This window comes from Thunnus albacares, chromosome 3 (assembly GCF_914725855.1).
Source record: "Thunnus albacares chromosome 3, fThuAlb1.1, whole genome shotgun sequence".
In the NCBI taxonomy this organism is placed as follows: Eukaryota; Metazoa; Chordata; class Actinopteri; order Scombriformes; family Scombridae; genus Thunnus; species Thunnus albacares.
The window spans coordinates 7634015-7656533 of NC_058108.1; the positions used below are offsets into that span (position 1 = coordinate 7634015).

The window sequence follows — 22519 nt, forward strand, 5'->3', positions numbered from 1 at the left end:
GTTCTTTTTGTTTGAGATCCTCTAAACAAAATTTACTGCCAGGCGTGGAGCCCTGCCCCTGTGTTTGCAAGACTTGCAACGCACATATTTGCACAAGAGTGCAAATGTGTGTGTGTAAACGCTTTTTCAGGATTTGGGAGGAGTAGTGCTGCATAAAAAGCTATCAACACTAATCACAAGTATAGATCATATGAAAACCTATAGTATTTAAATCCTTTTTTACATCTGAGGTCTCTGAGAGTACAAACAGAGGTAATCTTAATCTTCTGTAGCAGACTTTTTAAAGATGTTATCAGTCCAATATCACGGTTATAAGCAATTCTCATGAATTAGGAAAAGTCAAGAAGTGTCAAGCTGATAAAAACATGTTAAGTATGTAAGTATGAGTTGTTAAAGGGTCTCGAAGACAGCAGAATATTAAATGTTGATAAGAAAACAATCTAAATGAGAAACAGCTGGTACTACAGCTCAATGATGACACAAACCCAGTACTTTTTCACCATTTTATTCATTTTAACACCAACCTCTTACATAAGATAATAAAGCCTGAACAATCAGGCCTTCATACTTTCCCACTTGGAGCTCCACAAATCCTCATGACTTACACTTAAAAATAGAGACAGAGCATATGATGCTGTTTATATACTGTATATAAATATGACATTTATATTGATTGCCCTTACATCACTCAACAGATTAAAAAAAAATGTCAAAAGGTTCAACAATAGTATTTTCCCAAGCCCAGACGAATACATTTACTGCAGCTGATACGGACAGAAATATCAACAATAATGATTAACAATTCACCAAACTTTCTCCTTTTTAAATGGAGTGCAGCAAAATGACAGAAGGATAAAAAAAGAGAAGAGAGCCAACAAACTAAAAAAAACAAAAGAGTGAGAGAGAGTGAGAGGGAGAGTGTGGTGGTGTTGTATATGCGGGAAAGGAGTGTGAATCACCAGCAGGACAAACTTTAACAATATGTCCCTCTGCCCGGCACTGACCACCCAACTACCACACTGAATGCTGATGAGCTTGTCTCTATGACAACAGGACAGCCTCAAAGGCCACGAGGTTACTGGAGGAGTGGGGTGATCTGGCAGGAGTATTTGTGTGTGTTTGTGTGTCGGAGGTGACGTGGGGTTAAAGCTTTGGGGTGAATGAAAGGGGTACTGCATAGTTGCAGTTTTTGCGCCATTAAAACATGCGAGTGCTGCAACCTGGAGTTACATCAGAGCTTCGCAGCAGCAGTCAGTCTTTACTTAACGTCAGTGTCAAATCACAATCATATTTCTTATGCTTCATATCAGTGGCTTTGCATGTTTTAGCTCTTTTACGACAAATCGAACAGTTTACATCACAGCTAGTCCTTCTGCAAACCATGTTGCTGTTTTAGAAATGTCAATTAGTCAATTAATTGATTGGTCAGTAAGGAGAAAACAACTGATAATGATAATCGATTATTGTTCGTCATTTTTTTAAAGCAAAAATACCAAATGTTCCCCAGTCAAAGCTTCTAAATTGTGAGGTTTTGTTGGTTTGTTGGTTTTCTTTGTCTCCTATTTTAGGGATTTGAACTGTTAGTTGGCGGTAAAAGGCAATTTGAAGATGTCCTCTTGGGTTTAAAGGAATTGAAAGGGACATTTTTTCACATTCGTTTTCTGATATTTTATAAACCAAATGATCAATCAAGAAAATATTCGGTGGCTTAATCAATTATAATGAAAACCGACTGTTAGTTGCAGCAATAATAATAATGTTTTGCGCCGTTTTAATGCAGCCTTTGGTTTCTATACAGTATGAAAATCAACTAGTGGACTGGTAATGGACTTTGTGTAATCTATTATGTCGGCATCATATTTGTCAGTTAAATGCAGAGCTTTTCAAATAAATCTGCATTTAAACTACATAATGCAGTATTGACAAACATTAATGCAGACTTGATTTACTTTGATCAATTACACAACTCGACGAGCCAAATGTTTGGCTCAAACTCAAGCAAGTTTCAAGAGTCTGCTAATAGATTACTGCACGGAAATGACAATGGCTGCCTGGAACAGTAGGAAAAATACATAAAATATCTGAAACGATATTGTGCGCATTGAAAAATTGTCAGCAAAACGTTTAGTGTAAATGATTTGTAGTTAAGGAGCTAAAAGTTGCAAAGACACAGATATGGTAATTTAAATTCCATCTCATATTAAGATTAAGTTTAGTATTTCCCTGTAAGAAAAATCTGTCCTTCCACTGCCCTGTCCATCTGACAAAAATCAACTGATCAAAAGCAACAAAATGTACTACTTATAAAGAGTAAGAAGATATCCTCTTATGATAAAGAAAAAGGGGGGGGACGGGCCATATCAGGTCATCTTTAACCAGGATTATTTGCTAATGGAGTGAGGCAGTGGGTGGATTAAGGCAAACACATGATTCTCTGCTCTGTCACGTGACCAAAAAACTATTAGTGGAGTTAACCGACATCATCCACATCGGAGGGTCAAATATAAAACATACAGTAAAGGCTCATCTTATGTAGTCTGCTATATCCTGACTGTTTGCAGTCAACATGGATCCACATCAACAGAATCTGCTGTCGGGTTAGCAGGTTGTCAAACACGCAGAGGAAACATCTGTCCAGACAATGACACAGAGCGTACAGAGAATACATGGCAGAACTATGACACATCTGTCAGATTACTGTTTTTGTACATTTAGATTTCTGAGTTTCAAGGTGCCTCAGCTGCAATCCACATCTTATAAAGTTTTAACGGATCTGTCTGAATTTTGTCCCGTTGACTTCACAGTCAAAAAAGTATAAGGTAGAGAGGAATGACGGGAATGTCTATGGGGGAACAGAAATAGAAATGAGCAATTACCCAGCCATACTGACACATATTGGGTTGTCTTCCTTTGGGCAGACTATTCAGCATCCACTGTGCTGCCACTGGAGAGCTCAGTGGGATAGAATCTGTTTTATTAAACCTCATACATTAAAACATGTGGAAAAAAGCAGCACACTGATGCAGCTGCTGTTAATTATTTTCTAATCGACAGCGCAATGGACTTAACATTGTTTAAGAGTTTAAAGAAAATCCAAATGGAGCTGTCTATTACTCGAGACTCTGAATAATCTCTGAATAAATGTCAAGGAATTAGTGTGAAAAAAAGTGAAGATGAAGAAGACGACAGAGAGGAAATAGCTGATGAAGAAGAAGAAGAAGAAGCAGCAGTCCTTTAGCAGAGCTAAGCTTCTACCACATTCATGGCACGCTGTTAACACCTCCCCTCCCCAACCCCAAAGGCGACTCTACGTCTGATCTAGTCGTCTCCTTGGTGACACAAACACTAATCCCTCATTATGGGATGTAGGCTGCGGCGCCCCGAAGCCCCGTTTTTTTATTCCCATATCACACCACTCCAAACGAAGCAGATTACTGTAATCTGGGAACACTGGAGCAGACAGATTAGATTAAGCTCATTACACACATAAAATATGGGAAAAGGGGTTAAAAACACCTCAGTCCATTGGTTAAACACACTTCAGAGCACACACACACACACACATTTTTGGTCATCTATGGACACCACAAGACTCTCTGAACTGGTGTCAAATGTAAAATCTTCCGACAGATCTCTTTACCCACAATTCTTAAAGAAAAGATGGGAATAGAAGAAAGCAGTAAACAGAGTACAGGAAAACTCTGCAAAGCTGCACTTTAGGAGCGGTTTTCCTCAGTGCTTGTCTTGTTTAAGTGCAAATAATCCTTTCTAACACGTTTTAATGCTTGCTTTCATTTTTACGTCCCTTTGTAGTTACAGAGTTGTTTTCATTATCGTGGCAGGTGACAAACCACAAGTGCCAAAAGTTAAGTTGTATAATTAATAGACTAGAATTAGCAGGTACTTTCATGCAGTTGTCATGGACATGGGCAGCATAGAATCATGCTAAAGGTCCTTAAAGTACTGACTGTAGTGTTTGTATATGAGTGTGTATGAGAGAGAGAGAGAGAGAAATGATATAACAGTACTCTAGCCAAGTCTCTGCTCCCTTCGCTCCTCTCATCCAGTACGTTTCCTTGTCAGCGATTCCAGCTAAAGAGGAGAAAAAAAAATATCTATAAATATACAGTATAAACATATGAAGATGATAAACATTTTATACTGAAAGTACATAATAATCGTCACCTCACTCTCTACCATCTTCAACCTGCCCAGAGCATCCTTGGCAGCTTCCTATAAACAGGAAAAAAGTATGGAAACTTTTCAAAATTACACACAACATACACAACACAAACACAAGTGAGCAGCAGCGATCACATTGGAGGAGCAGTCGACCCCGACCCCGTGCTCACCCTGTTGCCTTGGCTCGAGTATTTCTTCACAGAATCAGCGAGTCCTTGGACGAAGCGCCGCAGCACATTTTCATACTCTGCACATATGGTGAAGAATAATGTGGTTGAATGTACACGCCAGAGAAATGTACTTATGAGAGGATGAGATGTATACTCATATGTTGGCATATACAGTATATGTGTGTTTTACCTGTAAGCAGAGCAGGAGAAGCTCGCTCCAGCTGTGCTTTTTGCCACTGCAGCCTGTGTGTGACCTCTTTGTATTGATGGATGACGTCAGGAGGGGGATCGCGCCGGTTCCTTCGGTACTCTGCAATCTGAGCGGGACAGGTGTAATGACTGACAAGACCTTGACGCCTTTGGGCCATTTCAAATATTAGAGAATTGGGTGTTGTGCATGGGCTTAGATCACACACAAACAAACAATTACCTTTCTCTCCAGCCGCTCCTTGTCATAGTTGAGGAGGCTGAAGCTGTGGAGTTTGTAGTGCGGAGGAGAGTTGTTGGGATGACTGCTCCGGCTGCTTGCTTCATGTCTGGGGTTTGACCGAGGAGACGGAGCCTGATTCATACAAACACACACACACAGACATCACTGTACTGGCAGAGTCAAGATCATTTTGTCCCAGTCTTGTTGCATTTTGGTTCAACTGCCTTTACAGGCTGTACAAAAGGGACTACAGGATGGCAGCAAATATTCAGAGGGTGGGGTTATGCTTGGCTCAAACTAGTCCATACAAAGTCTCACCCAGTGTTTGTAGCTGTTCTGAATGGCCACACTAATAGGCATGGAGAAAAACCTGCCATCAGACGGTTGCTTAGATTTGGATAGCGACAAACACTTCGGGACAGTTTCTCCTTCATAGTATTAACATTGTTTGGTTGGATACACGAAAAGTGCCAGAAGTAACTGTGCAAAGCGTGAAAAAAAGAAAACTTGAGAGAGAAATTAAACACTTTCAATCACTGTATGAGGTGGGCATGATTGTTAGATTCGAAAAATTACAAAAATTTTGACGTTGTAAAGGTGTCAGGTGACATTTCAGACGCTCTTTGACGATCCAACAAGCACTCCGGTTGTAGCACACTGAAGCCTTGACACTGGCTTGTGTTCTGACACTTACAGTATGTCCAGTTTTTAAGATGGCGCAGTGGCTCAATGTTTAGCAAAGTAATGTCACACAAGAAGGTCCTGACTGCGAGCCTGACCTCTTTGTATGTTCTTCTTGTGTCCTCTGGAGGAAACCCACTCAGACACAAAGACAGGGATTTGCTCTGCTGCAGTTTCCTCCCACCAACCCACTGACATACAGGTCATCTACTCACCCGTTCCTTTTGCCTCTCTGGAGGAGAAAGGGGAGAGACTGCTTCGAGAACCAGCCACTTCTCCGTCACCGGCTGGAGATCCACTGCTGATAAAGGTTCTCTGATCTTCACCCTCACCTCCAGCTTGCCGCCTGTGGCTTTACGTCCATCCATCACCTGAGAAACACATGCACACTGTTAGACAGAACTGCTGTGTACGTGTGTGTATGAATTTGTGTTGACATGTTATTAACACTTGCCTCTATAATGTCTCTGATTTCACAGTGGTTCTCTAGACCCTCTAGCTTCAGGTGAGCTGTGCCCACTACTTTGTCTGTTTTAAAGAGGCCTCTGTAAACACACAGAGAGAAGAATGCGACTGATGATTATTACATTTACAGCATAAATCAAACAGATAAACAATGTAGCCACTGCCTCTACTGCCCCAAAGCAGTTGTGGTTTTTACCCCTTGTGGATGATTTCAAACTTGATGCCTTTGGACTGGACGACTCGTTTAAAGCCTCTGTGCGTCCGGTTGATGTTGAGTTTAAACTGCTCTTTAAACTCTGGACTGTTTGTGTTCTTTACTGTGCTGGTTTTGTCCCTCTGTGCCTCCTCCTACACACACACACACACACACACACACACATAAATGAATGAATTAAAACACATCCACATAAAAAACAAAGTGAAACATCCATAATCTCCTCTCTGAGTGTGAAAGATTCTTACCGAACTGGGAAAAGGAAACTCAAACTTCACGCTGGCATCCAGATCATTAGGTGAGACACCTTGAGGGAGAGATGTAAGTGTACATAAATAGTACATAAACATGATTGATTGATGGACTGATGGATTGATTGATGGATTGAAGAGTGGACCACCACAACTTCAGAGGTGTCTGGTTTGCAGTCAATTGCGGAGCCGTCCTTCTTAATAAGTTCAAGGTAATTACTTTCAGGTTATTTCAGATCTGCCTACCTGAGGGAGCTGGTAGGTTGATGGCTTTGATGATGTACAGTACCAGGTCATTAGGCGTCAGGTTGGTGTAGATCCTAAAGAAAAAAAACCCCCAAAAAACAGAAGTCATGACTATTCAGAACCAGCGTCATGAGTGACAGACATCAACCTGTCAGCATCACTGGGAGCCAAACAGCTCTGTCTGCTGAATGAGTCAGTGCCAGAGTCACCTTGCTGTTAGCTTGGTATGATACTGGAGCAGAGCCAGAGTGAGTCACAGTGAGTCACTCTGACTCATCTACAGCTCTAGCTGGGGAAAGTAATTCTATTCTTGTCTAAAAAGATGTTTTCATAATTGAACACCTGATGCAAGCGAATCTAAATAATTTAATATAAAGGACAGCCTTCATAGTGTTTCATAAAAAGAGAGATTATAAATCCTTAAAATCACAATAAAATAGGCTTTTTGATCCATCCATTGATCTATTGACTGATGTATTTTTCATGTTGCAGTGGGACAAACTGCTGGTTTCATAGACTGTTGGTATCCTTTAGCTGTCACATATTTAGGAGAGCTTGACTGATACTAGATTTTTGAGTCTGATATTTATTGATGTTAGAAAATTTAACAATATAACAATATAGCAGATATTCTTTTTTTTTTCTTAAAACACAAACATTTTTGATAAGGGCCCCTAAAATTTGGCTATTAAATAATTGTCACCAAGATAGGAAGTGAGCCGAACATTTTACAGTTAAATAAATTAAAATGAATAAGCCGTTAGTGCTCTCTGTTGAACAAACTGTGTAATGGCAACAGTTTCCAAAATATATCTTCCGCATTTTTGTACCGCAATTATTTGTTACTTATTGACCAACATAATATACACAATCACCATTATATAAGATAATATCGGTGGCTGTGGAAAGCAGGTCGAGCTCCCCGGGGGGTATGGCCTGCATCCCTTTGCTGATTGGCAGCAGAAAGCATTAAGTGTTGTTGCATTAATATTGTGGTCTGTTAGTAGCTGGTGCAGTTAAATCCCCCTAGACCTAACAACAAATCATTTTACCAATACCACCTGCGTCATGACATTGCACACAAGGGAAACAGGATTTGTATGAGTGAACACACATAAATGCAACTCCGAACCCAGTAACCACTTCTGCTTCTTTTGAAATTGTATTGCAGATTTTAGCTGAAGTGAGAATATGGCTTTTGGGAATTTCCTGTTCAAAAAGTTTTGACATTTTCTGTTTTTATGGGGAACAAGAAAGAATTCAGAAAGAATATATAATGATATATTATCCACTATGAATTTGAATGTATTCTATGAGTTTGTTGCTGACTTGGCGGTGTTGAAGGTTCTCTCCTCAGTGCGGCACTTGGGGACTGGGTGGCCCTTGGCGTGGGCGTTCTTCAGTATCTCAATGTTCTTCAGAGACTCCTCAACAAGCTTCTCACACCTGGGGACAGACAGATGTTCCTTACACACAAATACTCACACATCTCTCATATTGAGATTGAGATGGCCTGGTTCCTGAAATGTCACAGGTCTGATTTCTGCATAGACAGCTGTCACACTGCACCAAACAGCTCTATTTGCTCAAAAGACCACATGTATTTCTGCATTTTCTGAATTTTTTGGATCACACAAGACATTTAGGAGCATCATCATGTGAAAATACCACATTCTGTTTCTAAGCAATGACAATATTTTACAAAGAATATTTGCGAAGAAAAGGGAAGCCGTGCAGACCGAAAAAGTCTAATGTATGCCCAGTTAAATGTATGTGAAAAACATGCAAAATATGCAGTGTGACACGAAAGTAACACTGTATCTATTATGGTGATGAGATGCTCCGTGGAGATAAACAGTAAAATCGCAGTCTGTGTTTTGCCATAATGACATCACACTCCACAAGTGCTTAAATGATAGTTCAATAAGTACATTAATATAAATTAATTGAAGATCATTTAAAAAATATATGAATCTGATAAGTTGTTTAGTGAGTAAAAATATAATTTGTTTCTCAAATATGATAACTGGTGTGTTTTACTGCTTTTCTGTCATAAGAAATGATTTCCTTTAAGTATTTGATGGTCATAGAGGAAAAGCAGTTGAAGACAATGTACTGGGCTCTATTAAATAATGATTGCATTTGTCATCTTATTTGCCGCCTGTGATGCTTTTATGATGAGAAAAATTGTGAAGAACCTTAGTTGTGAGTACAACAGATTGATTATTATTATTATTGTTATTCAATGGTGCAATGATACCCAAATTATCAATTACAATTTTAATAAAAAAATCATTTAAATTGAGTTACACTTGCATATAGCTCAATTTCAAGCACCAGCAAAGAGAAGGCTTTAAATTCCAACATGGCTGCAGATGACATACTTACGAAAACTCACACACACAAACAGACTAATGAGAGATGTTTCTTACTTTAGAGCCTCGCCCACATTGCCTGTCTGCATGGTCTGTTGAGAGTGATTCAAACATTTCTGAAGATTGAGATAGAGAACAAAACAGGGTGTGGCAAAGAAAACAGACGATTAGTTAGACACAAAACAATCTTGATTCAAAATATGTCTGTTTAAAAAGTTGCACAACTAGAAAAGTGATGAAGAAGCATTAGGAGCATAAATGCAACTACTGTATGATATCCACATCAGTATGAGGGAGAGGTGTATTCTAACCTCATGCTGCTTCCGCAAAAGATCCATGAGACCGCGGTACTGCTCACTGGAGCGAGGGGAGAGAGGGGAGGTACGGGAACGAGCCAGGGAGTAGTCATCCTCACTGACTGGAGCGCTAGGAATCTGTTGGGAAGGAGACAATTACAAATGTGCTGAGAAACAAAAAAATGTGTACAGGGCAAAGAGAGATTAAAAAAAGATCTTAAAATCTCAGAGAACACAAATATCTGCTAACTTGCTTTTATACCAAAAGACATTACAAACACCTCAGTTATAAGTTCAATTGATTTTTTTTTTACCCTACACATATTCATTTATGATTTACAACAGTTTGGAGAAACCCAAATCAAGCATGCACCAAAATCTCATCAACTGTTCCTTTGCCAGAAGCCTTCCCACTGATCTGTGCGCTAGAAATGATGAATATCCTTTTCTAAGCTTGTGTGATATCCTACAGACCAACAAGAAGACAAACTAACAGAGGCACAATATAATATTCCTTGTAAATACACAGTGAGACAGAGCCAGAGAGAAACTCATGAGTTATATGAAGCAAAATGAAAGAAAGTCATATGGGATAAGTGGCAACTGTATGAGAAATGAATAGCGGAAATCACACTGGAAATATACACACATCACACACACACACACACACACACACACACACTAACACGGAAATAGACACAAACACACAGAAGGTGAGACCACCATGAGCATGAAGGTGCTTTTATTTCGCCCCATGTTAACACACCTCACACATTCAGTTGCTCCTGTGTAAACTTGTTCAACACACACCCACACACACAGAGAGAGAGAGACAGAGAGAGAGACAGAGAGAGACAGAGAGAGAGAGAGAGAGAGAGAGAGAGAGAGAGAGAAAGAGAGAGAGAGAGAGAGAGAGAGAGAGAGAGAGAGGGAGAGGGAGAGAGAGGACCAAACATGTAGCAGCTGTGAGTATGTAAGTGGGAAACTTGCCCTCTATCTTCTTGGATTTCATTAGTTATTGAGAATATATTTAGCACCTTGGTGATGTCAACGGGTAGGCCAGATTTGGCAGCGTTGATCATGGGGTCGATTCCCTTGGCGTGTCTGAGGTGCTGCGCTGCTCCTGTCATGTCCTACAAACAACCAAGCAACAGCAGACACAACAATCAAACCACAGAAACAGATGTTCAAGTCTCCAATAAAACAACAGGCAGCTGTTGTAATGACATCGCACAAAAACACAAAGATGGCGGGAAATCCATCTACAGAAAAAAATAAATAAAATAAAGATAGAAAAAGTCAACAGCTTACCTTCATCTGTTTGGAGCGCAGTGCTGCACGCAAAAAAGCCTGTCGCCTTAGCGACAAGAAATCCACTTGCTGCTGGGCTACAAGGATAATTAAGAGAAAAATAAGTAAAAATCTGCCTCATGTAGCACTCAAACGCTTTATACATGCAGGCGCGGAGGTGCATGCCGGCACACAAACCAATCAAAACACACCTTTAGGTCCCAGTTTTGGAGCTGAGGAGCCTCTAGGGGCCTGAGGAGCTGGAGATTTCGCTTTCTGGGTGGATGGATGCACTGCAGGCTGCAGAGAAAGAAAATATCCAGTTAGGATCATGAGACAAATGCAATACACAACAAGATTTCAAAGCACTATGTTGTCCTCATACTGTAAACTGCTATATCTTGAGACATTTGTGAGCTCAATTTAATATTTTAAATGATCTTAAAAGCTAAGCCTGAATTATATTTAATATACAATCACTGTTCCTGTTCCTGAAAACTGATAATTCAATGATAATGATTCACATACAACACAGAAGCTGGGAGGACAAACAATAAAACATTGATAGCTTTGGTTTAAAGCAACTGTATGTTTGAAAGGCAACCAACCAGACTCCTTGGCTTCATTATAACAATGTGACCATTTGGTGGTGCCTTTATTTGTTTATTTATGTGTTTACCTTGGCAGCCTCTCTTGGACCATCCTCTTCTTCATCCTCTGCGTCTGCATCCTGATTAGCTATTTTCATAGCTGTTTCCAGGACACCCATGAAGTTCTGCTGACCCCCCTCTGAGCCCTGGAGTGGTGGGCAGCCTAGGAGAGCAACACACAATTGACTTAATACATCTTAGATCCAAAATCCAGTGATACACGCCTTCAGGATTCAGAAACATACCTGGTGGCACAGGTAGATCAGACAAGCTGACAGGTCGTCCAGCTTTGTGAGCTCTGATGGCATCCTGATATTGCTATTGAGAAAGGAGAAGATGATTGATAATTCAGTTATCACTTATTAAAGGAAAATTCCACATTCAGATGCTCTTATATACTGGTATAATTAGTCTTTGACTTTGCATTCCTGAATTGCTGTTCTCCATGTTCTTTCCCATCATCAGCACTGTAAATCAGATAAAATACAGCCTATTTGCAAGCACACAACTTCCATTCTCACCCCACTCGAACACAAAAACAAGAGGGCTTAACCAAAAAACAAATTCTTACAAATAAAGATAAACAGAACAAAGGAACAACACAGCACTAACTCCCACATACAAATCAATGTCATCAATGTGCTTCCACTCTTACAAAAGCGATACATATGCCCCACAACTATTTTTCTTCCTTTTTATACATCCTGCTGTATATAAAATTCTTTTCATGTTCTTGTTTTTTTTTACTCTTTCATGCTCTTGCCTCTGTGTTCTTCTTCACCCTCAGCCGATTCTGCTTTATTTACAGGTTTTTTATTTTTTGCACAGTGCCTTTCAACAATCCTCAGAGAACAACGCAGAACTTATTGAAAGTTATTCTGGTTGGTGAAATGAGCAACAGTAGTAGTTACAGTCAAAGCTACAGAGAGTATTTCCAGTCAAAATAAAGTGAGTCATGCTTAAATAAGGAAAACACACCATAAAAAAAAAAGCAGGATCATGAGATTCATCACAAATAGCTGTTTTAAGAATTTCTGACAATATTCAGTGCCTTATTTGATTGAATTATACAACACCTTTGGAAAAAAAACTGCCTTTTTTAAACTGTAACTTCAAAATTTTAAGAGTATGGTGTGTACCTTAACAATGCGCTGGTGCATGCGGGCCTTACGGTCATCTCCTTTGCTCTTGGCTCCCTCTGCTGCTGACTTGTATATGTCCATCCTCTGCTGCAGGGCTTCTGCCAAACTTCTGGGAGCAGGCAGGTCTTTGCAGGACACACACACACTTTATTTTAAAATTCAACATAATACAGTTTTAATCACCTGCACTATGCTAACTAGACTGAAGGAAGGATCAGGGCTCCTTGAGTCTTACCGGCAGGGGCCACGTGGGTGGGTGCAGGAGCAGTGGGGGCAGCAGGAGCAGCAGGAGCAGCAGGGGCAGCGGGTTTAGAGGAAGACTGAGGAGGAGGAGGCGCACGGTGCTCTGCTACTGCGTCTCCTGTGGATGATAAGACAGCAGTGGACATGAGTTGAAGACAATCAGCACATAGGGATTGAATTGAAAGAAGAAGACGTAGAGAGAACAAGAGAAGGAAACAGATTGAAGACGGTGTCTTTCAAAATAGCAATCTTTATTTAAATAATTGTGTGTGGCGCTTAAGCTCAAGTAAATGTAATAAAAATGTTAGTCTTTTAATCTCTAAAAACAGTATTAACTGCTGTGATAAAAGTATAAGGGTAGCCATTCAGTGACTGACGAGGACTCAGGCTCAATAGACGAGTTGGAGGTGAGCCTCCAGTTCAGTGCATGTGTGGAATCAGGCGTGTGACATGCTTACAGTATTTTTCAGAACAATTTCATTTCAGTAAAAATGTGTTGGGACATTCATGCAACTGGATACCCAAGAACTGGATTATAGTTACAAAATCCGTTTGATAAGCTTTTCGGGACTTTTGTGGGTTCTTTAAATTAGTCTTTAATCTAATTTACTGTATCAAGAAAGCGATACCTCTTTTGGGAGCTCCGTTCTCTATGAGGAAGCCTGAGTAAAACCTAAGAATTTCAGGATATGTTGGGTGAGTAATTAAGACAAAAGTCACAACTTTAGGTAAAGCATTCCTTTAAAGTCGTTACACTAACCAGGAGGTGGCGGCAGTGAGCTCAGATCTATTGGTTTGCCTCCGTCCAGTGCCTCCACCATCATGTCCAGCTTCTGTATAAATGGAGGTCAACTCTATTAGAATTGACTTTTTCTCACAAGTTTCACCTGTCAATTATACACTCACACAAACAGAAAAGATTTATTCATGTGATAACATTGTTGTCGGTTCTGTTACCTTGGCAATGAGGTAGTGCTGTTTGGCCTGGTCAATGTCGCCGCTCTGTTTGGCGTGTATGGCAGCCATCTTATACTCCCTCTGTCTGGACAACACGGCCTGTTTCAGCTCTAAAACGGAATGAAGGCAAAGATCCGTGTTTGTGTAGAGAGGAGAGAAGAACAAAATAGAAAGCACAACAAAAGGAATGGTTGGTTTAAAAGCTAAGGAGGATCACAGTGACATTTAGCGGGGACATCTGCATGTGACTGTCTGAGCGGTAACAAATGAGAAATACTGATTCTGTGGTTGTTCTTGTTGTTTTCGCTAATGACTGTTGTCAAATAAAGGTTATTTAATAAGATAATAAATAAATCCATATCAATTACCAAAGCCAAGAGAAATGTCTTAAAATTGCTGTCTGATCAGCACTTAAAAGACCTACAAAGTATTATTTTTTTAATGAAGAAAGCAAGCGACTCTTAAAATAGCAACAACACAGTAAACATAGGTTTACTGGGAGCAGACTGAGCAGCTGAGTAGAAAGAACAACAAACTGACAAATTTTAAAGATTTCTGGTAGAGGTAAATAAATATATTAAGCCTGACATCGGGATTGTACCACAGAACAAGTCACCACCAAAGTCAAAATGGTCCAAAGGGGTTTCAGCTATTTTGTCTAACTGGCATGAATAAAATGATCAATACTCATTCAATCCCTTTGAGCTGCAGTGCATATTATTGAATGACATTTATGACGTTATAGTGTTTGTCAGAGTGGACCAACAACGCCACAGCTGTACTTGTGTACATCCAGTACACAATACAAAGAAGAAGTGGCAAGTTGGAGACACTTCCTGTAATTATGTGGCATGTGATCATGTGTCTGTTTACCTGAGTGCTGTGCGTCAGGCTGGCTGGGGGTGAGCGGCGAGATAGCAGGTGTTTCTGGGGTGACAGCAGCAGCAGGCTTTTGGGGTGGGGTCAGATGGAGCGGCTTATTATTAGGAGCTGTCGGTGCAGCCTCCCTTAAAGGTTTCTGATTGGTGGGAGGAGAGGGCATCAGCGTGGGCTCTGGCTGTTCCTTGATCGATTCAGACTCGGCTGCAGTGTTGGGCTTTCCGCCAAGAGCGACAGGAGGTGGAATCTCCTCCTCATTGACTGGTTTTCCTTTCCTAACAGATGTTAACATGGACTGCAATGTCTAGGGTTGAAGAGACAAGAATTATGAACATATTATATGCCTTCAACATTAGAGAGAACAAATATGCAAAGAATCATATACAAGAGGCAGACTTCCAAAAGCTTTGAATGAAAGCAAAGTTTGGGGATCAGCTTGTAATGAGGTGTTTCCCCTTCTTCTTCTCTATTTTACCTTTAACCCACGGTCATATCTTCGAACTTTGCTAGTCTCCCCCGCAGCCTTGGCATTGGAGATGGCAGTCTTATACATTTCAATGCGCTCCAATAGGCGGGACTCCAACCCAGTTGCACCACTGGGAGCAGCAGGAGGAGCAGAGTGGGATGTAACATTCACTTTAGGAGCAGTTGGCGTGACGGCAGGAGGGGTGGGAGCAGGAGTTTCTCCCTCATCTTCCTCTAAAACCTCATTCAATTCTGCCTATGTACAGAGACACAAAAATGTTTACAGTTCAGAAAAAAATCAAACGTTTAAAGCAATTCAACAGCTAAGTGAAATAAAAGTGTTTAAGGCTGCAACTAAGAATTATATTTAATTATCAATTTATCTGTTTCGTCACAGTTTGTAAGAGCCCAAGACGATGTCTTAAAATTGCTAGTTTTGTCCAACCAAAGTCCAAAACCCAAAGGTATTCATTGGTATCTTGTAAAATGACACAATGAATCCAGTATCAAAATTGTTGTCATTTGGAGCACCCCCGCAGCCGAACGGTTATTGCGTATGCTACATAACCACAATGTTCCTGGTTTGATTCCAGCTAGGGACCTTTGTTACATGTCATCTATCTCTCTTCCCTTGTTTCCTATCAGTCACTTCACTGTTGACTGTCCAATAAAGGCAAAAATGCCCAAAAAATAGTCTTTACAAAAATTGCTAATTAATTTTCTGTAAGCTGGTCAATTAATCAACTAATTGTTTCAGCTCTAGCAGGGATAAAAAAGAGTGTGTGTGTTACCAGCAGATCTTCATCATCCAAATCTTCATCCCCGATTTCCTCATCATCCAGGTCTTTCATACAAAGAGCTGCCATCTGCTCTATTTCAGTCATGGGAACAGGAGCTGAACATAAGAAAAATAAATGAATGTCAGTAGCATATCGATGAGACAGAGAGAAACTATAGTTTACACTAAGAAAAAAAAAAAGACTCCTCCTGTCCTTCTCACCTCTGCCTTCACTTTTCCTCCCTTGTGATCTTCCTCCTCCACCTCCCACCAGACTGAGCAGCTCTGCCTCCAGCTCTTCATCATTCCCATCATCATCCATTCCTCCATCCGGGGACAAGTCGAGCAGCAGCCCCATCTGAAACAAACCGAAACAGACACGGAGAGAGCTGCTAAATCGTACCTGTTGTTGACAGCTGAGGGGTATCATTCTCACTTCTTCTTCTTCTTATAATTAGACGTGAGGGGTGTTACCTGTTTGGCTCGCGCTGCCCCTTGACCCCGGGGAGGGTTAGGGTTCCGACTGCGACTCATAAGCTTTTACTACCTGAAAGTTAATGAGGGATTTAATTAATTGAGACATTAAAGAAAAAGAAGAAAGTTGATGACGATAAGTGACAGAATCCAAAGTCAGCACTGACTCATCAGCAGCCTCAAAGCTGAAATTAGACTCTGATTCACAGCTTCTGATTCAAGGTTACGGGAAAAGTCAAGGGAAACATATATAATGATATTTAGAGGCTGATTTTTCGTTTTTTCACCACTTACACTTATGAAAAAGTGCCTTAACGCTGTTTAAACCCACTTTCAAATTTGTGAAACCTTTATATTGCTTAAGAAAACAGAAAAAAGGTCAATTTCACTGCTTTTTTCCATCCAAAAAACAGTATACTTAGACTTATCAAATATGAATAATAATAACCTAGTCCAGATTTGACAAGTCTAAGTAAAGTGGTTTTTGATCTGGGCCTGGTTTAAAGTGGTCTGGATGAAGAAATATCAGCGCAATCAACCTTTTTTCTGTTTTCACAAATAGAATAAAGATTTCACAAATCTGAAACTGTGTTTTAATGAGTCTCTGGAATCTCCTTGTTAATCTAGTCCAGATTTGTTGTGTCTAAGTATAGTGGTTTTTGATCTGGACCTGGTCTAATGTGGTCTGAATGGGGAAAATGCAGTGAAATCGCTGTTTATTTGTTTTCACAAATAGAATAAAGGTTCCACAAATCCGAAAGTGGATTTAAACAGTGTTAAGGCTTTTGCTACGATGTCTAACACTTTTTCATAAGTGTGAGTGGTGAATAAAACGGAGAATTAGCCGCAGAATATCATTATTTAAGCTATGTTTTCCTTAACTTTCCCCTTGACCCCGAATCGGAGGCTAACTTCAGCGTGGTGCAGCAGCCGCTATGTGCCTTTCAATGATAGTTTTAAATAATAATAATTGATAAATCAAACAGTTTAAACTGTCTTGTTTAGCTTCGGTCCTCATGTTAGCTAACAGCTAATACAACATTCAATGCAACTGTGTACAGCTAACAGCTACTGAATGTGCTGTTTACCTTGTCAGCTGTCACGCAGAGTTACTCGGTTATTCAAGTCGAACACGGCTCAGAAAAAAGAGCAAAAAAGACAGACAGGAGTGATTTAACGTGTAGTCCGAGCTGTCAAAACAACAACAACGGTGAGCAGTGGGATTTACTTCCGACATTTGCGTCTCCCATGACAACCACGCATCTCGCTTTACGGCTACTGACGTAAAACATCAACGTCTGTTACAATCCCACTGGACGGCGGTTCAGGTTCAGGTGGGTCGTTGTGTGACGGTGGGAAAACATGTTAAATGACAGTTTGTCCACCAGTTACAGCAAAAAAAAAAGAGAAAAAGAAAAAAAGTTTTTTAAACCAAAAACACAACTCATATCTTCAGTTTTCAGTGCAGTCTGGGTAAATTATTAACTGATGTTAGCTAGCTGCCTACTAACTAGCTACATTCACTATTTTGAGGAAAAAACGTCATAAATTGTAGTTAGCTGGCTATAAGTTAACCATCAAGACAAAAGCATACCAGTAGGAAACAGTATTTTTTGTTTCTATATAGGTTATTGTTGTTGTTACATGTTATGTTTTTAAGTAATTTAACTTATTGTGATGCTTTTGTAAGAGGAGATGGCCAAAGGGAGAGCAAAGATCAGCAGCAGCGGTAAAGGAGACTTAGGTGTGTTACTACCAAGCAGAAATAAGTATATGATTGTGTGATACCCAGTTTTAAATATTAATCAGCTACACTGATTCCCCATCACAGTATTTAATGAATTTTTTTTTTTTGTCATTCATGTATTAAGACAGCTTAGCACTGCCCCAGCCTCGGTCACTCAGGTCAAGGAAGAGGGAATGTCCAAGTGATGAAGTTTTCCTGACTGATGATGTTCGGGCCTCTGACCATCAACAGGTAATTTGGGTAATTGAAAAAAATGTCCAATAAAAGAAGCAGAACACACATTTACATCTTTCTCAACCCAATTGTTAAACAATCTTTCTTCTCAATTTCAGGACACTGAAGGTAATAATAGAGCAGCGGCTGCCTCACCACTACAGCGTCCCCAGTCTCTTCTCCAGGAATCTATGACTTCATCTCAACAGCATCAGGCAGCAGAACAGCAACAAGATGCCTCCACAGAAGAAAGACATGATTCTCAGCTGGAGAGCTTTAGTGTACATACTGAAAATGATACCAGCAAGAAGGGGAAGGACAAGGAGGAAATAACAGCAGAGGAATGTAACAAGTCGGCATCTCAAACGTGCACTGATAAACTACAGGTTTTTCTCCCAACCTCCGAAGACGCTGATGAATCCTGTGGAACTGCTTTGGAAGAACAACCTGGTGCAACAGAAAATTCTCACTGTGATTTGGAGAGAAACCAAGAAGAAACCAGCCAAGATGTGCGCATGGTTGATGTCAAGGAAACCACAAAGGAGGAAGTTGCGAGATTGCCGGTCAAAAAGAAGCCAAGGATGGGAATGTGTGGTTTGACAGAGAGGGAGCTGAGTCATTTTCCACAGACGCCAATGCTTGAAAATGGGCAAAACAGACTGGAGAGAGTTGAGAGGCAGATGTGCCATAATAAAGCTGAACTGTCGGCTCAGGAAGAGATTATATCTTCACCTCCACCCATCCCGGCAGCCAGTGTCGCAGAGATAAAACTTCAGTCCAGTCACGGTGAAGGGATTGACAGGTCATGATAATGTAGTGAGGAATCCAAATTAAATGTTTAATATCTTAGTTTTTCGATTCTAAGTTTCATTTCTGCATTGTCATGACAACACCAGTGGTCTAAATCATTACATCATATGCTCATCGAGTACTGTTAGATCAATGATATTTTACTTTATTAGAGTTAGAAGGTTTAAAAATGTATTTGAGTAAAACTAAAAGTATGGCTCATTCAAAGTTTACACAGAATAAAGGTTACTAAGTAGCGTTTTTAAATATATGAATGGTTACAACTTTAAAACACTGAGGCAATTCAATTTAGAAACAAATAGAAATGATAATATAAAGTGCGAAATATGATCTTTCTTGCTAACAAGTAAAATCTGCACTCTATAACTGAATACACTGCCTCAGTGAAATCTTAAGTCAAGTTAAATTAAAAAGAAATTACTTCCAACTTTGACGATAACATTGTTTTTTAACACACAGGGCAGAAACTGAAGTCCATGTCCCTGTCTCTACCTCATATGGGACCAGTACTGTCTGTGATCCAGGCTGCTCAGACGGAAAAAGGTGTGAGGCTGAACCCGCAGAGAAAGAGGAGGCACATTTGGGAAATCCGGAGCAACAAGAACTTGAAGGCAGCACAGCTGAGATTATGGCTGAAATATATCAGAAACAAACAGAAGACGGGGAAGAAGATGAGTCGGCAGAAGAAGCAACTTCTTACGCTAATCCATCTCAGAATGAGGAGACTGAGAAACAGAAGGATGGGAGTGAAGCTGCCCCTCTGCAGGTGTGTAGTGTGACCATAACAAGAAATGGGACTAAGGAAGAGATGACTGGTGATGCTGGGGACGGTGACAGAGCCGAAACAGGGGCTTCATCCACAGACACCCAGCAAGAAGGATTCAACTGTGGCTCTCTGGAGCTCTGCCGGGCTGCAGGGACCCCTGGTTGTTCAGAGAAGGAAGGCAGTGTGAGTAGTGATACCAGAACCTAAAAACCAGGGTTGATGGGGGAGAAAACAGAATAAAGTAGAACAAAGTGAAGCTCATAATGTTAAATTTTTTTGAGACTGTCAGAGGTATTGATTCAAATAAACAGCCGTCATGTTTTTAGGCAGTTATGCTCTGAAGTGTCTGTCAGTCAGTGATATTCAGGACATATTATAATCATTAATGCAGTTTTTCTGGGTTTTTTGCATTTAGTGTGATCCCTTTGCCACATCACATAATTGTGCAGTGTGTGTTACTAATGCACCAGCAACAGTAATGTAAATTAGGGCTGAAACAATTTATCATAATGGAAAATCGTGAGAAAAATAGAAAAAAACACAAAAACAATTAAGCAGTCATTTACCAAAGAAAATTTCTGGCTCCAGCTTCTCAAATGTGACAATTTGTTGCTCTGATCTGTTTTATATGATCGCAAATTAAATATCTTTGGGTTGTGGTCAGTTGTTCAGACAAAATGAGCAATTTGCTGACGTCACCATGGGCTCTCTAAACTGTGATGGATGTTATTGACTATTTCCTAACATTTTATAGCCTGAACAATGAATCAATTGAAAAAAAATCAACATAATCGTTGGGCGCAACCTTACTGTAAATCACAATTACAAATGTAGCTACAAACATAATTAACATTGTTTTAGCTTTAATAAACATCTGACAATCAGTTGAATGAGTTTAATTTTAAGACAAAACTGACACTCATCAAAATTAAAACATTAACATCACCAAATTGTTTTATGATGTTTCTATGATTTCATCCACTCCTAGAAGTGACTAAAATGTATCTTATTGCAGATATTTTTAACTGTATAAACAGGCAGAATGTTTGTTTGTTTATATTTGTTGCACATAGTGTGATCCTGAACATGCCACTAGTCCTACTATGAACGTGGAGGACCCTCAGACAAGGGACACCACTGACCCATTTGGACCTGGATGCTTAGATTACGTGTCGGACTCGCAGCTGAACACCATTGTTTGGATGTAAGGAAGTAGGGAAGGGGAGTTAAATCCTACAAGAACTCTGATAATAATGCGAAGAAGGTGAGGGTCGGGGGAGGGGATTGTGTGAGAGGCAGACTGGTTCTGAAAATAAATGCCCAGTGTAGGTAACTAAGTGTAGAAAGAGCAGGAAGGGAAGATAGCTCTCCTTTCACACATCAAAAGTTGTTAACAAGGAAAGAAACATCAGATTGTCAGATAGACTTGTTTAATTTTCTTTCATTCCTTCCTGCTCAAATTTAGGATTTATTACAAACATGTAGAACACCAACTTTTCACTTTCTCTTCCGTCCAGTGAGGAGGAAGTGATGGACAAGGATGGAGATCTTGGTTCCTCACACTGTAATGAAGATGCCACAGACCTAATCTGCGGGCTCATCAGGGAACTCTCCTCTCTGAAGTTAGTAACAACCAGTCGCCTTTCATATTTTATCTATTTTTTAGTTCCCTTCTCTTCTTTTGCATCTCTGTCCTTTCCTCTAACCTGCTCTGCATTCAGCTCCTGCATGTCTCTCCACCCAGAGTTGAACTTTTGACTTATAATGCCATTGGTCAGTTTTAGCCTCTTCACGCCCACCTCTGTGCTCTGATTGGCTGGTGTGTGGTGTCAGCTTTTTCAGCTGTAGACTTCTTGGCACCTTTTGCAGAGGCGGACCCAGGGTTAATGCACCTTGCCTGGTCCAGCCCTGAAGGTTTTTAAGTTTTGGTGTGGATGAGTGGGTAAAACTGAGAGAAACTCTGGGCTTTGAATCAAACTGATATACTATAAGTTTAGTTGGAACCAAAATACAAGTTTCCCTACCTAAATTTACAAATTATTAGCAAAAAATAAAAATCAATCGAGGGAAAAAATATGTAGGTTTGAGAAAACTGTGACATTTGGCTGATCTGGGGGAATACTAACAATACAAATATGCAGATGGCAGTCTAATTTGTTGTGAAAAGGTTGGTAATAAAATAGGTAATATATAATAAGAAGGAATTTACAATAAAAGTGCACAAAATATATTTCTGGCGGTAATGCATTCTCCTAATATTAACTAAAACTTGTGGAGCAGCTTTTACCTCAGTATAATGAATGTATGAGTTCCTCACCTCCAATTTCCCATTTCTCTGTAATTCACTTACTTAACATCCTCAAACTGACTGGATGCATCCGTTTTGATGTCAAAAGTAAAACTGGTTGCACAAAAAGTTACTGAAATGTTGACAAAACTAACCTGAATTTGTTCTCATTGTTTTCTTACAGTCGAACTGTAATGGCCACTCACAGAGAGCTCGAAAACCTGCGGCGTGGCAGTAAAAGTTCAAGGAGCTCTGCACGTTGAGGATTTGGTCGAAGTACCCGTCCCCTCCTGATCTTACTGTTGACCCAGGGGTTCATGGGTAACGCAGGCACTTGTGCAACTGTACAAACCTTTAATTTTTCACTATAAGTCCAGATGATCTCAAAATTCTTCTTGTATCATAACATCTGGGATGTTCAGTTTAATGGCTTCATTGTTCAGATTCTCTCTAAATAAAAGATAAATGATGTTTATTAAGTCTGTAATGTGAGTATTATTATGGTCTG

The 22519-nt window shown here is 40.0% G+C and overlaps 2 protein-coding genes across 7 annotated transcripts; one reads left to right on the forward strand and one right to left on the reverse strand.

The window, feature by feature from the left end:
* Positions 1-489: 489 nt before the first annotated feature.
* cc2d1a (coiled-coil and C2 domain containing 1A) lies at positions 490-17362 on the reverse strand. Its single transcript, XM_044346095.1, has 28 exons — positions 17277-17362; positions 16189-16261; positions 15937-16072; positions 15728-15831; positions 14947-15192; positions 14466-14775; positions 13593-13702; positions 13396-13468; positions 12628-12753; positions 12390-12517; positions 11496-11568; positions 11280-11413; positions 10813-10900; positions 10622-10698; positions 10348-10443; positions 9326-9448; positions 9072-9130; positions 7969-8085; positions 6640-6713; positions 6391-6449; positions 6125-6276; positions 5918-6008; positions 5679-5834; positions 4783-4914; positions 4543-4669; positions 4353-4429; positions 4186-4233; positions 490-4092 (listed from the first exon to the last, which is right to left on the reverse strand). Exons 2-28 carry the CDS (start codon positions 16246-16248, stop codon positions 4060-4062), a joined length of 3009 nt encoding a protein of 1002 aa, XP_044202030.1. The 5' UTR covers positions 16249-16261; positions 17277-17362; the 3' UTR covers positions 490-4059.
* Positions 17363-17438: 76 nt separating this feature from the next.
* On the forward strand, positions 17439-22486 carry LOC122978974. Of its 6 annotated transcripts, none has more exons than XM_044346100.1 (8): positions 17439-17522; positions 17884-17932; positions 18060-18166; positions 18268-18950; positions 19418-19907; positions 20798-20928; positions 21242-21346; positions 22196-22486. In XM_044346100.1, exons 2-8 carry the CDS (start codon positions 17884-17886, stop codon positions 22272-22274), a joined length of 1644 nt encoding a protein of 547 aa, XP_044202035.1. In that variant the 5' UTR covers positions 17439-17522; the 3' UTR covers positions 22275-22486. The 6 variants fall into 6 exon arrangements, with proteins under 6 accessions (XP_044202035.1, XP_044202036.1, XP_044202034.1 ...); XM_044346101.1 differs by having other exon boundaries at positions 17451-17522; positions 17881-17932; XM_044346099.1 differs by lacking the exon at positions 17439-17522 and adding an exon at positions 17562-17661 and having other exon boundaries at positions 17879-17932.
* The last annotated feature ends 33 nt before the right edge of the window (positions 22487-22519 follow it).

Bases quoted from the DNA above. Each gene is read 5' to 3' on its own strand.
- cc2d1a (XM_044346095.1), bottom strand. From the start codon at position 16,248: ATGAGTCGCAGTCGGAACCCTAACCCTCCCCGGGGTCAAGGGGCAGCG. The intron at 15,832-15,936 runs GTGAGAAGGACA...TCTTATGTTCAG, and splicing joins GAGGAAAAGTGAAGGCAGAG to CTCCTGTTCCCATGACTGAA. The intron at 4,093-4,185 runs GTGACGATTATT...TCTCCTCTTTAG, and splicing joins TGAAGATGGTAGAGAGTGAG to CTGGAATCGCTGACAAGGAA.
- LOC122978974 (XM_044346100.1), top strand. From the start codon at position 17,884: ATGGCCAAAGGGAGAGCAAAGATCAGCAGCAGCGGTAAAGGAGACTTA. The intron at 18,167-18,267 runs GTAATTTGGGTA...TCTCAATTTCAG, and splicing joins GGGCCTCTGACCATCAACAG to GACACTGAAGGTAATAATAG. The intron at 21,347-22,195 runs GTTAGTAACAAC...GTTTTCTTACAG, and splicing joins AGGGAACTCTCCTCTCTGAA to TCGAACTGTAATGGCCACTC.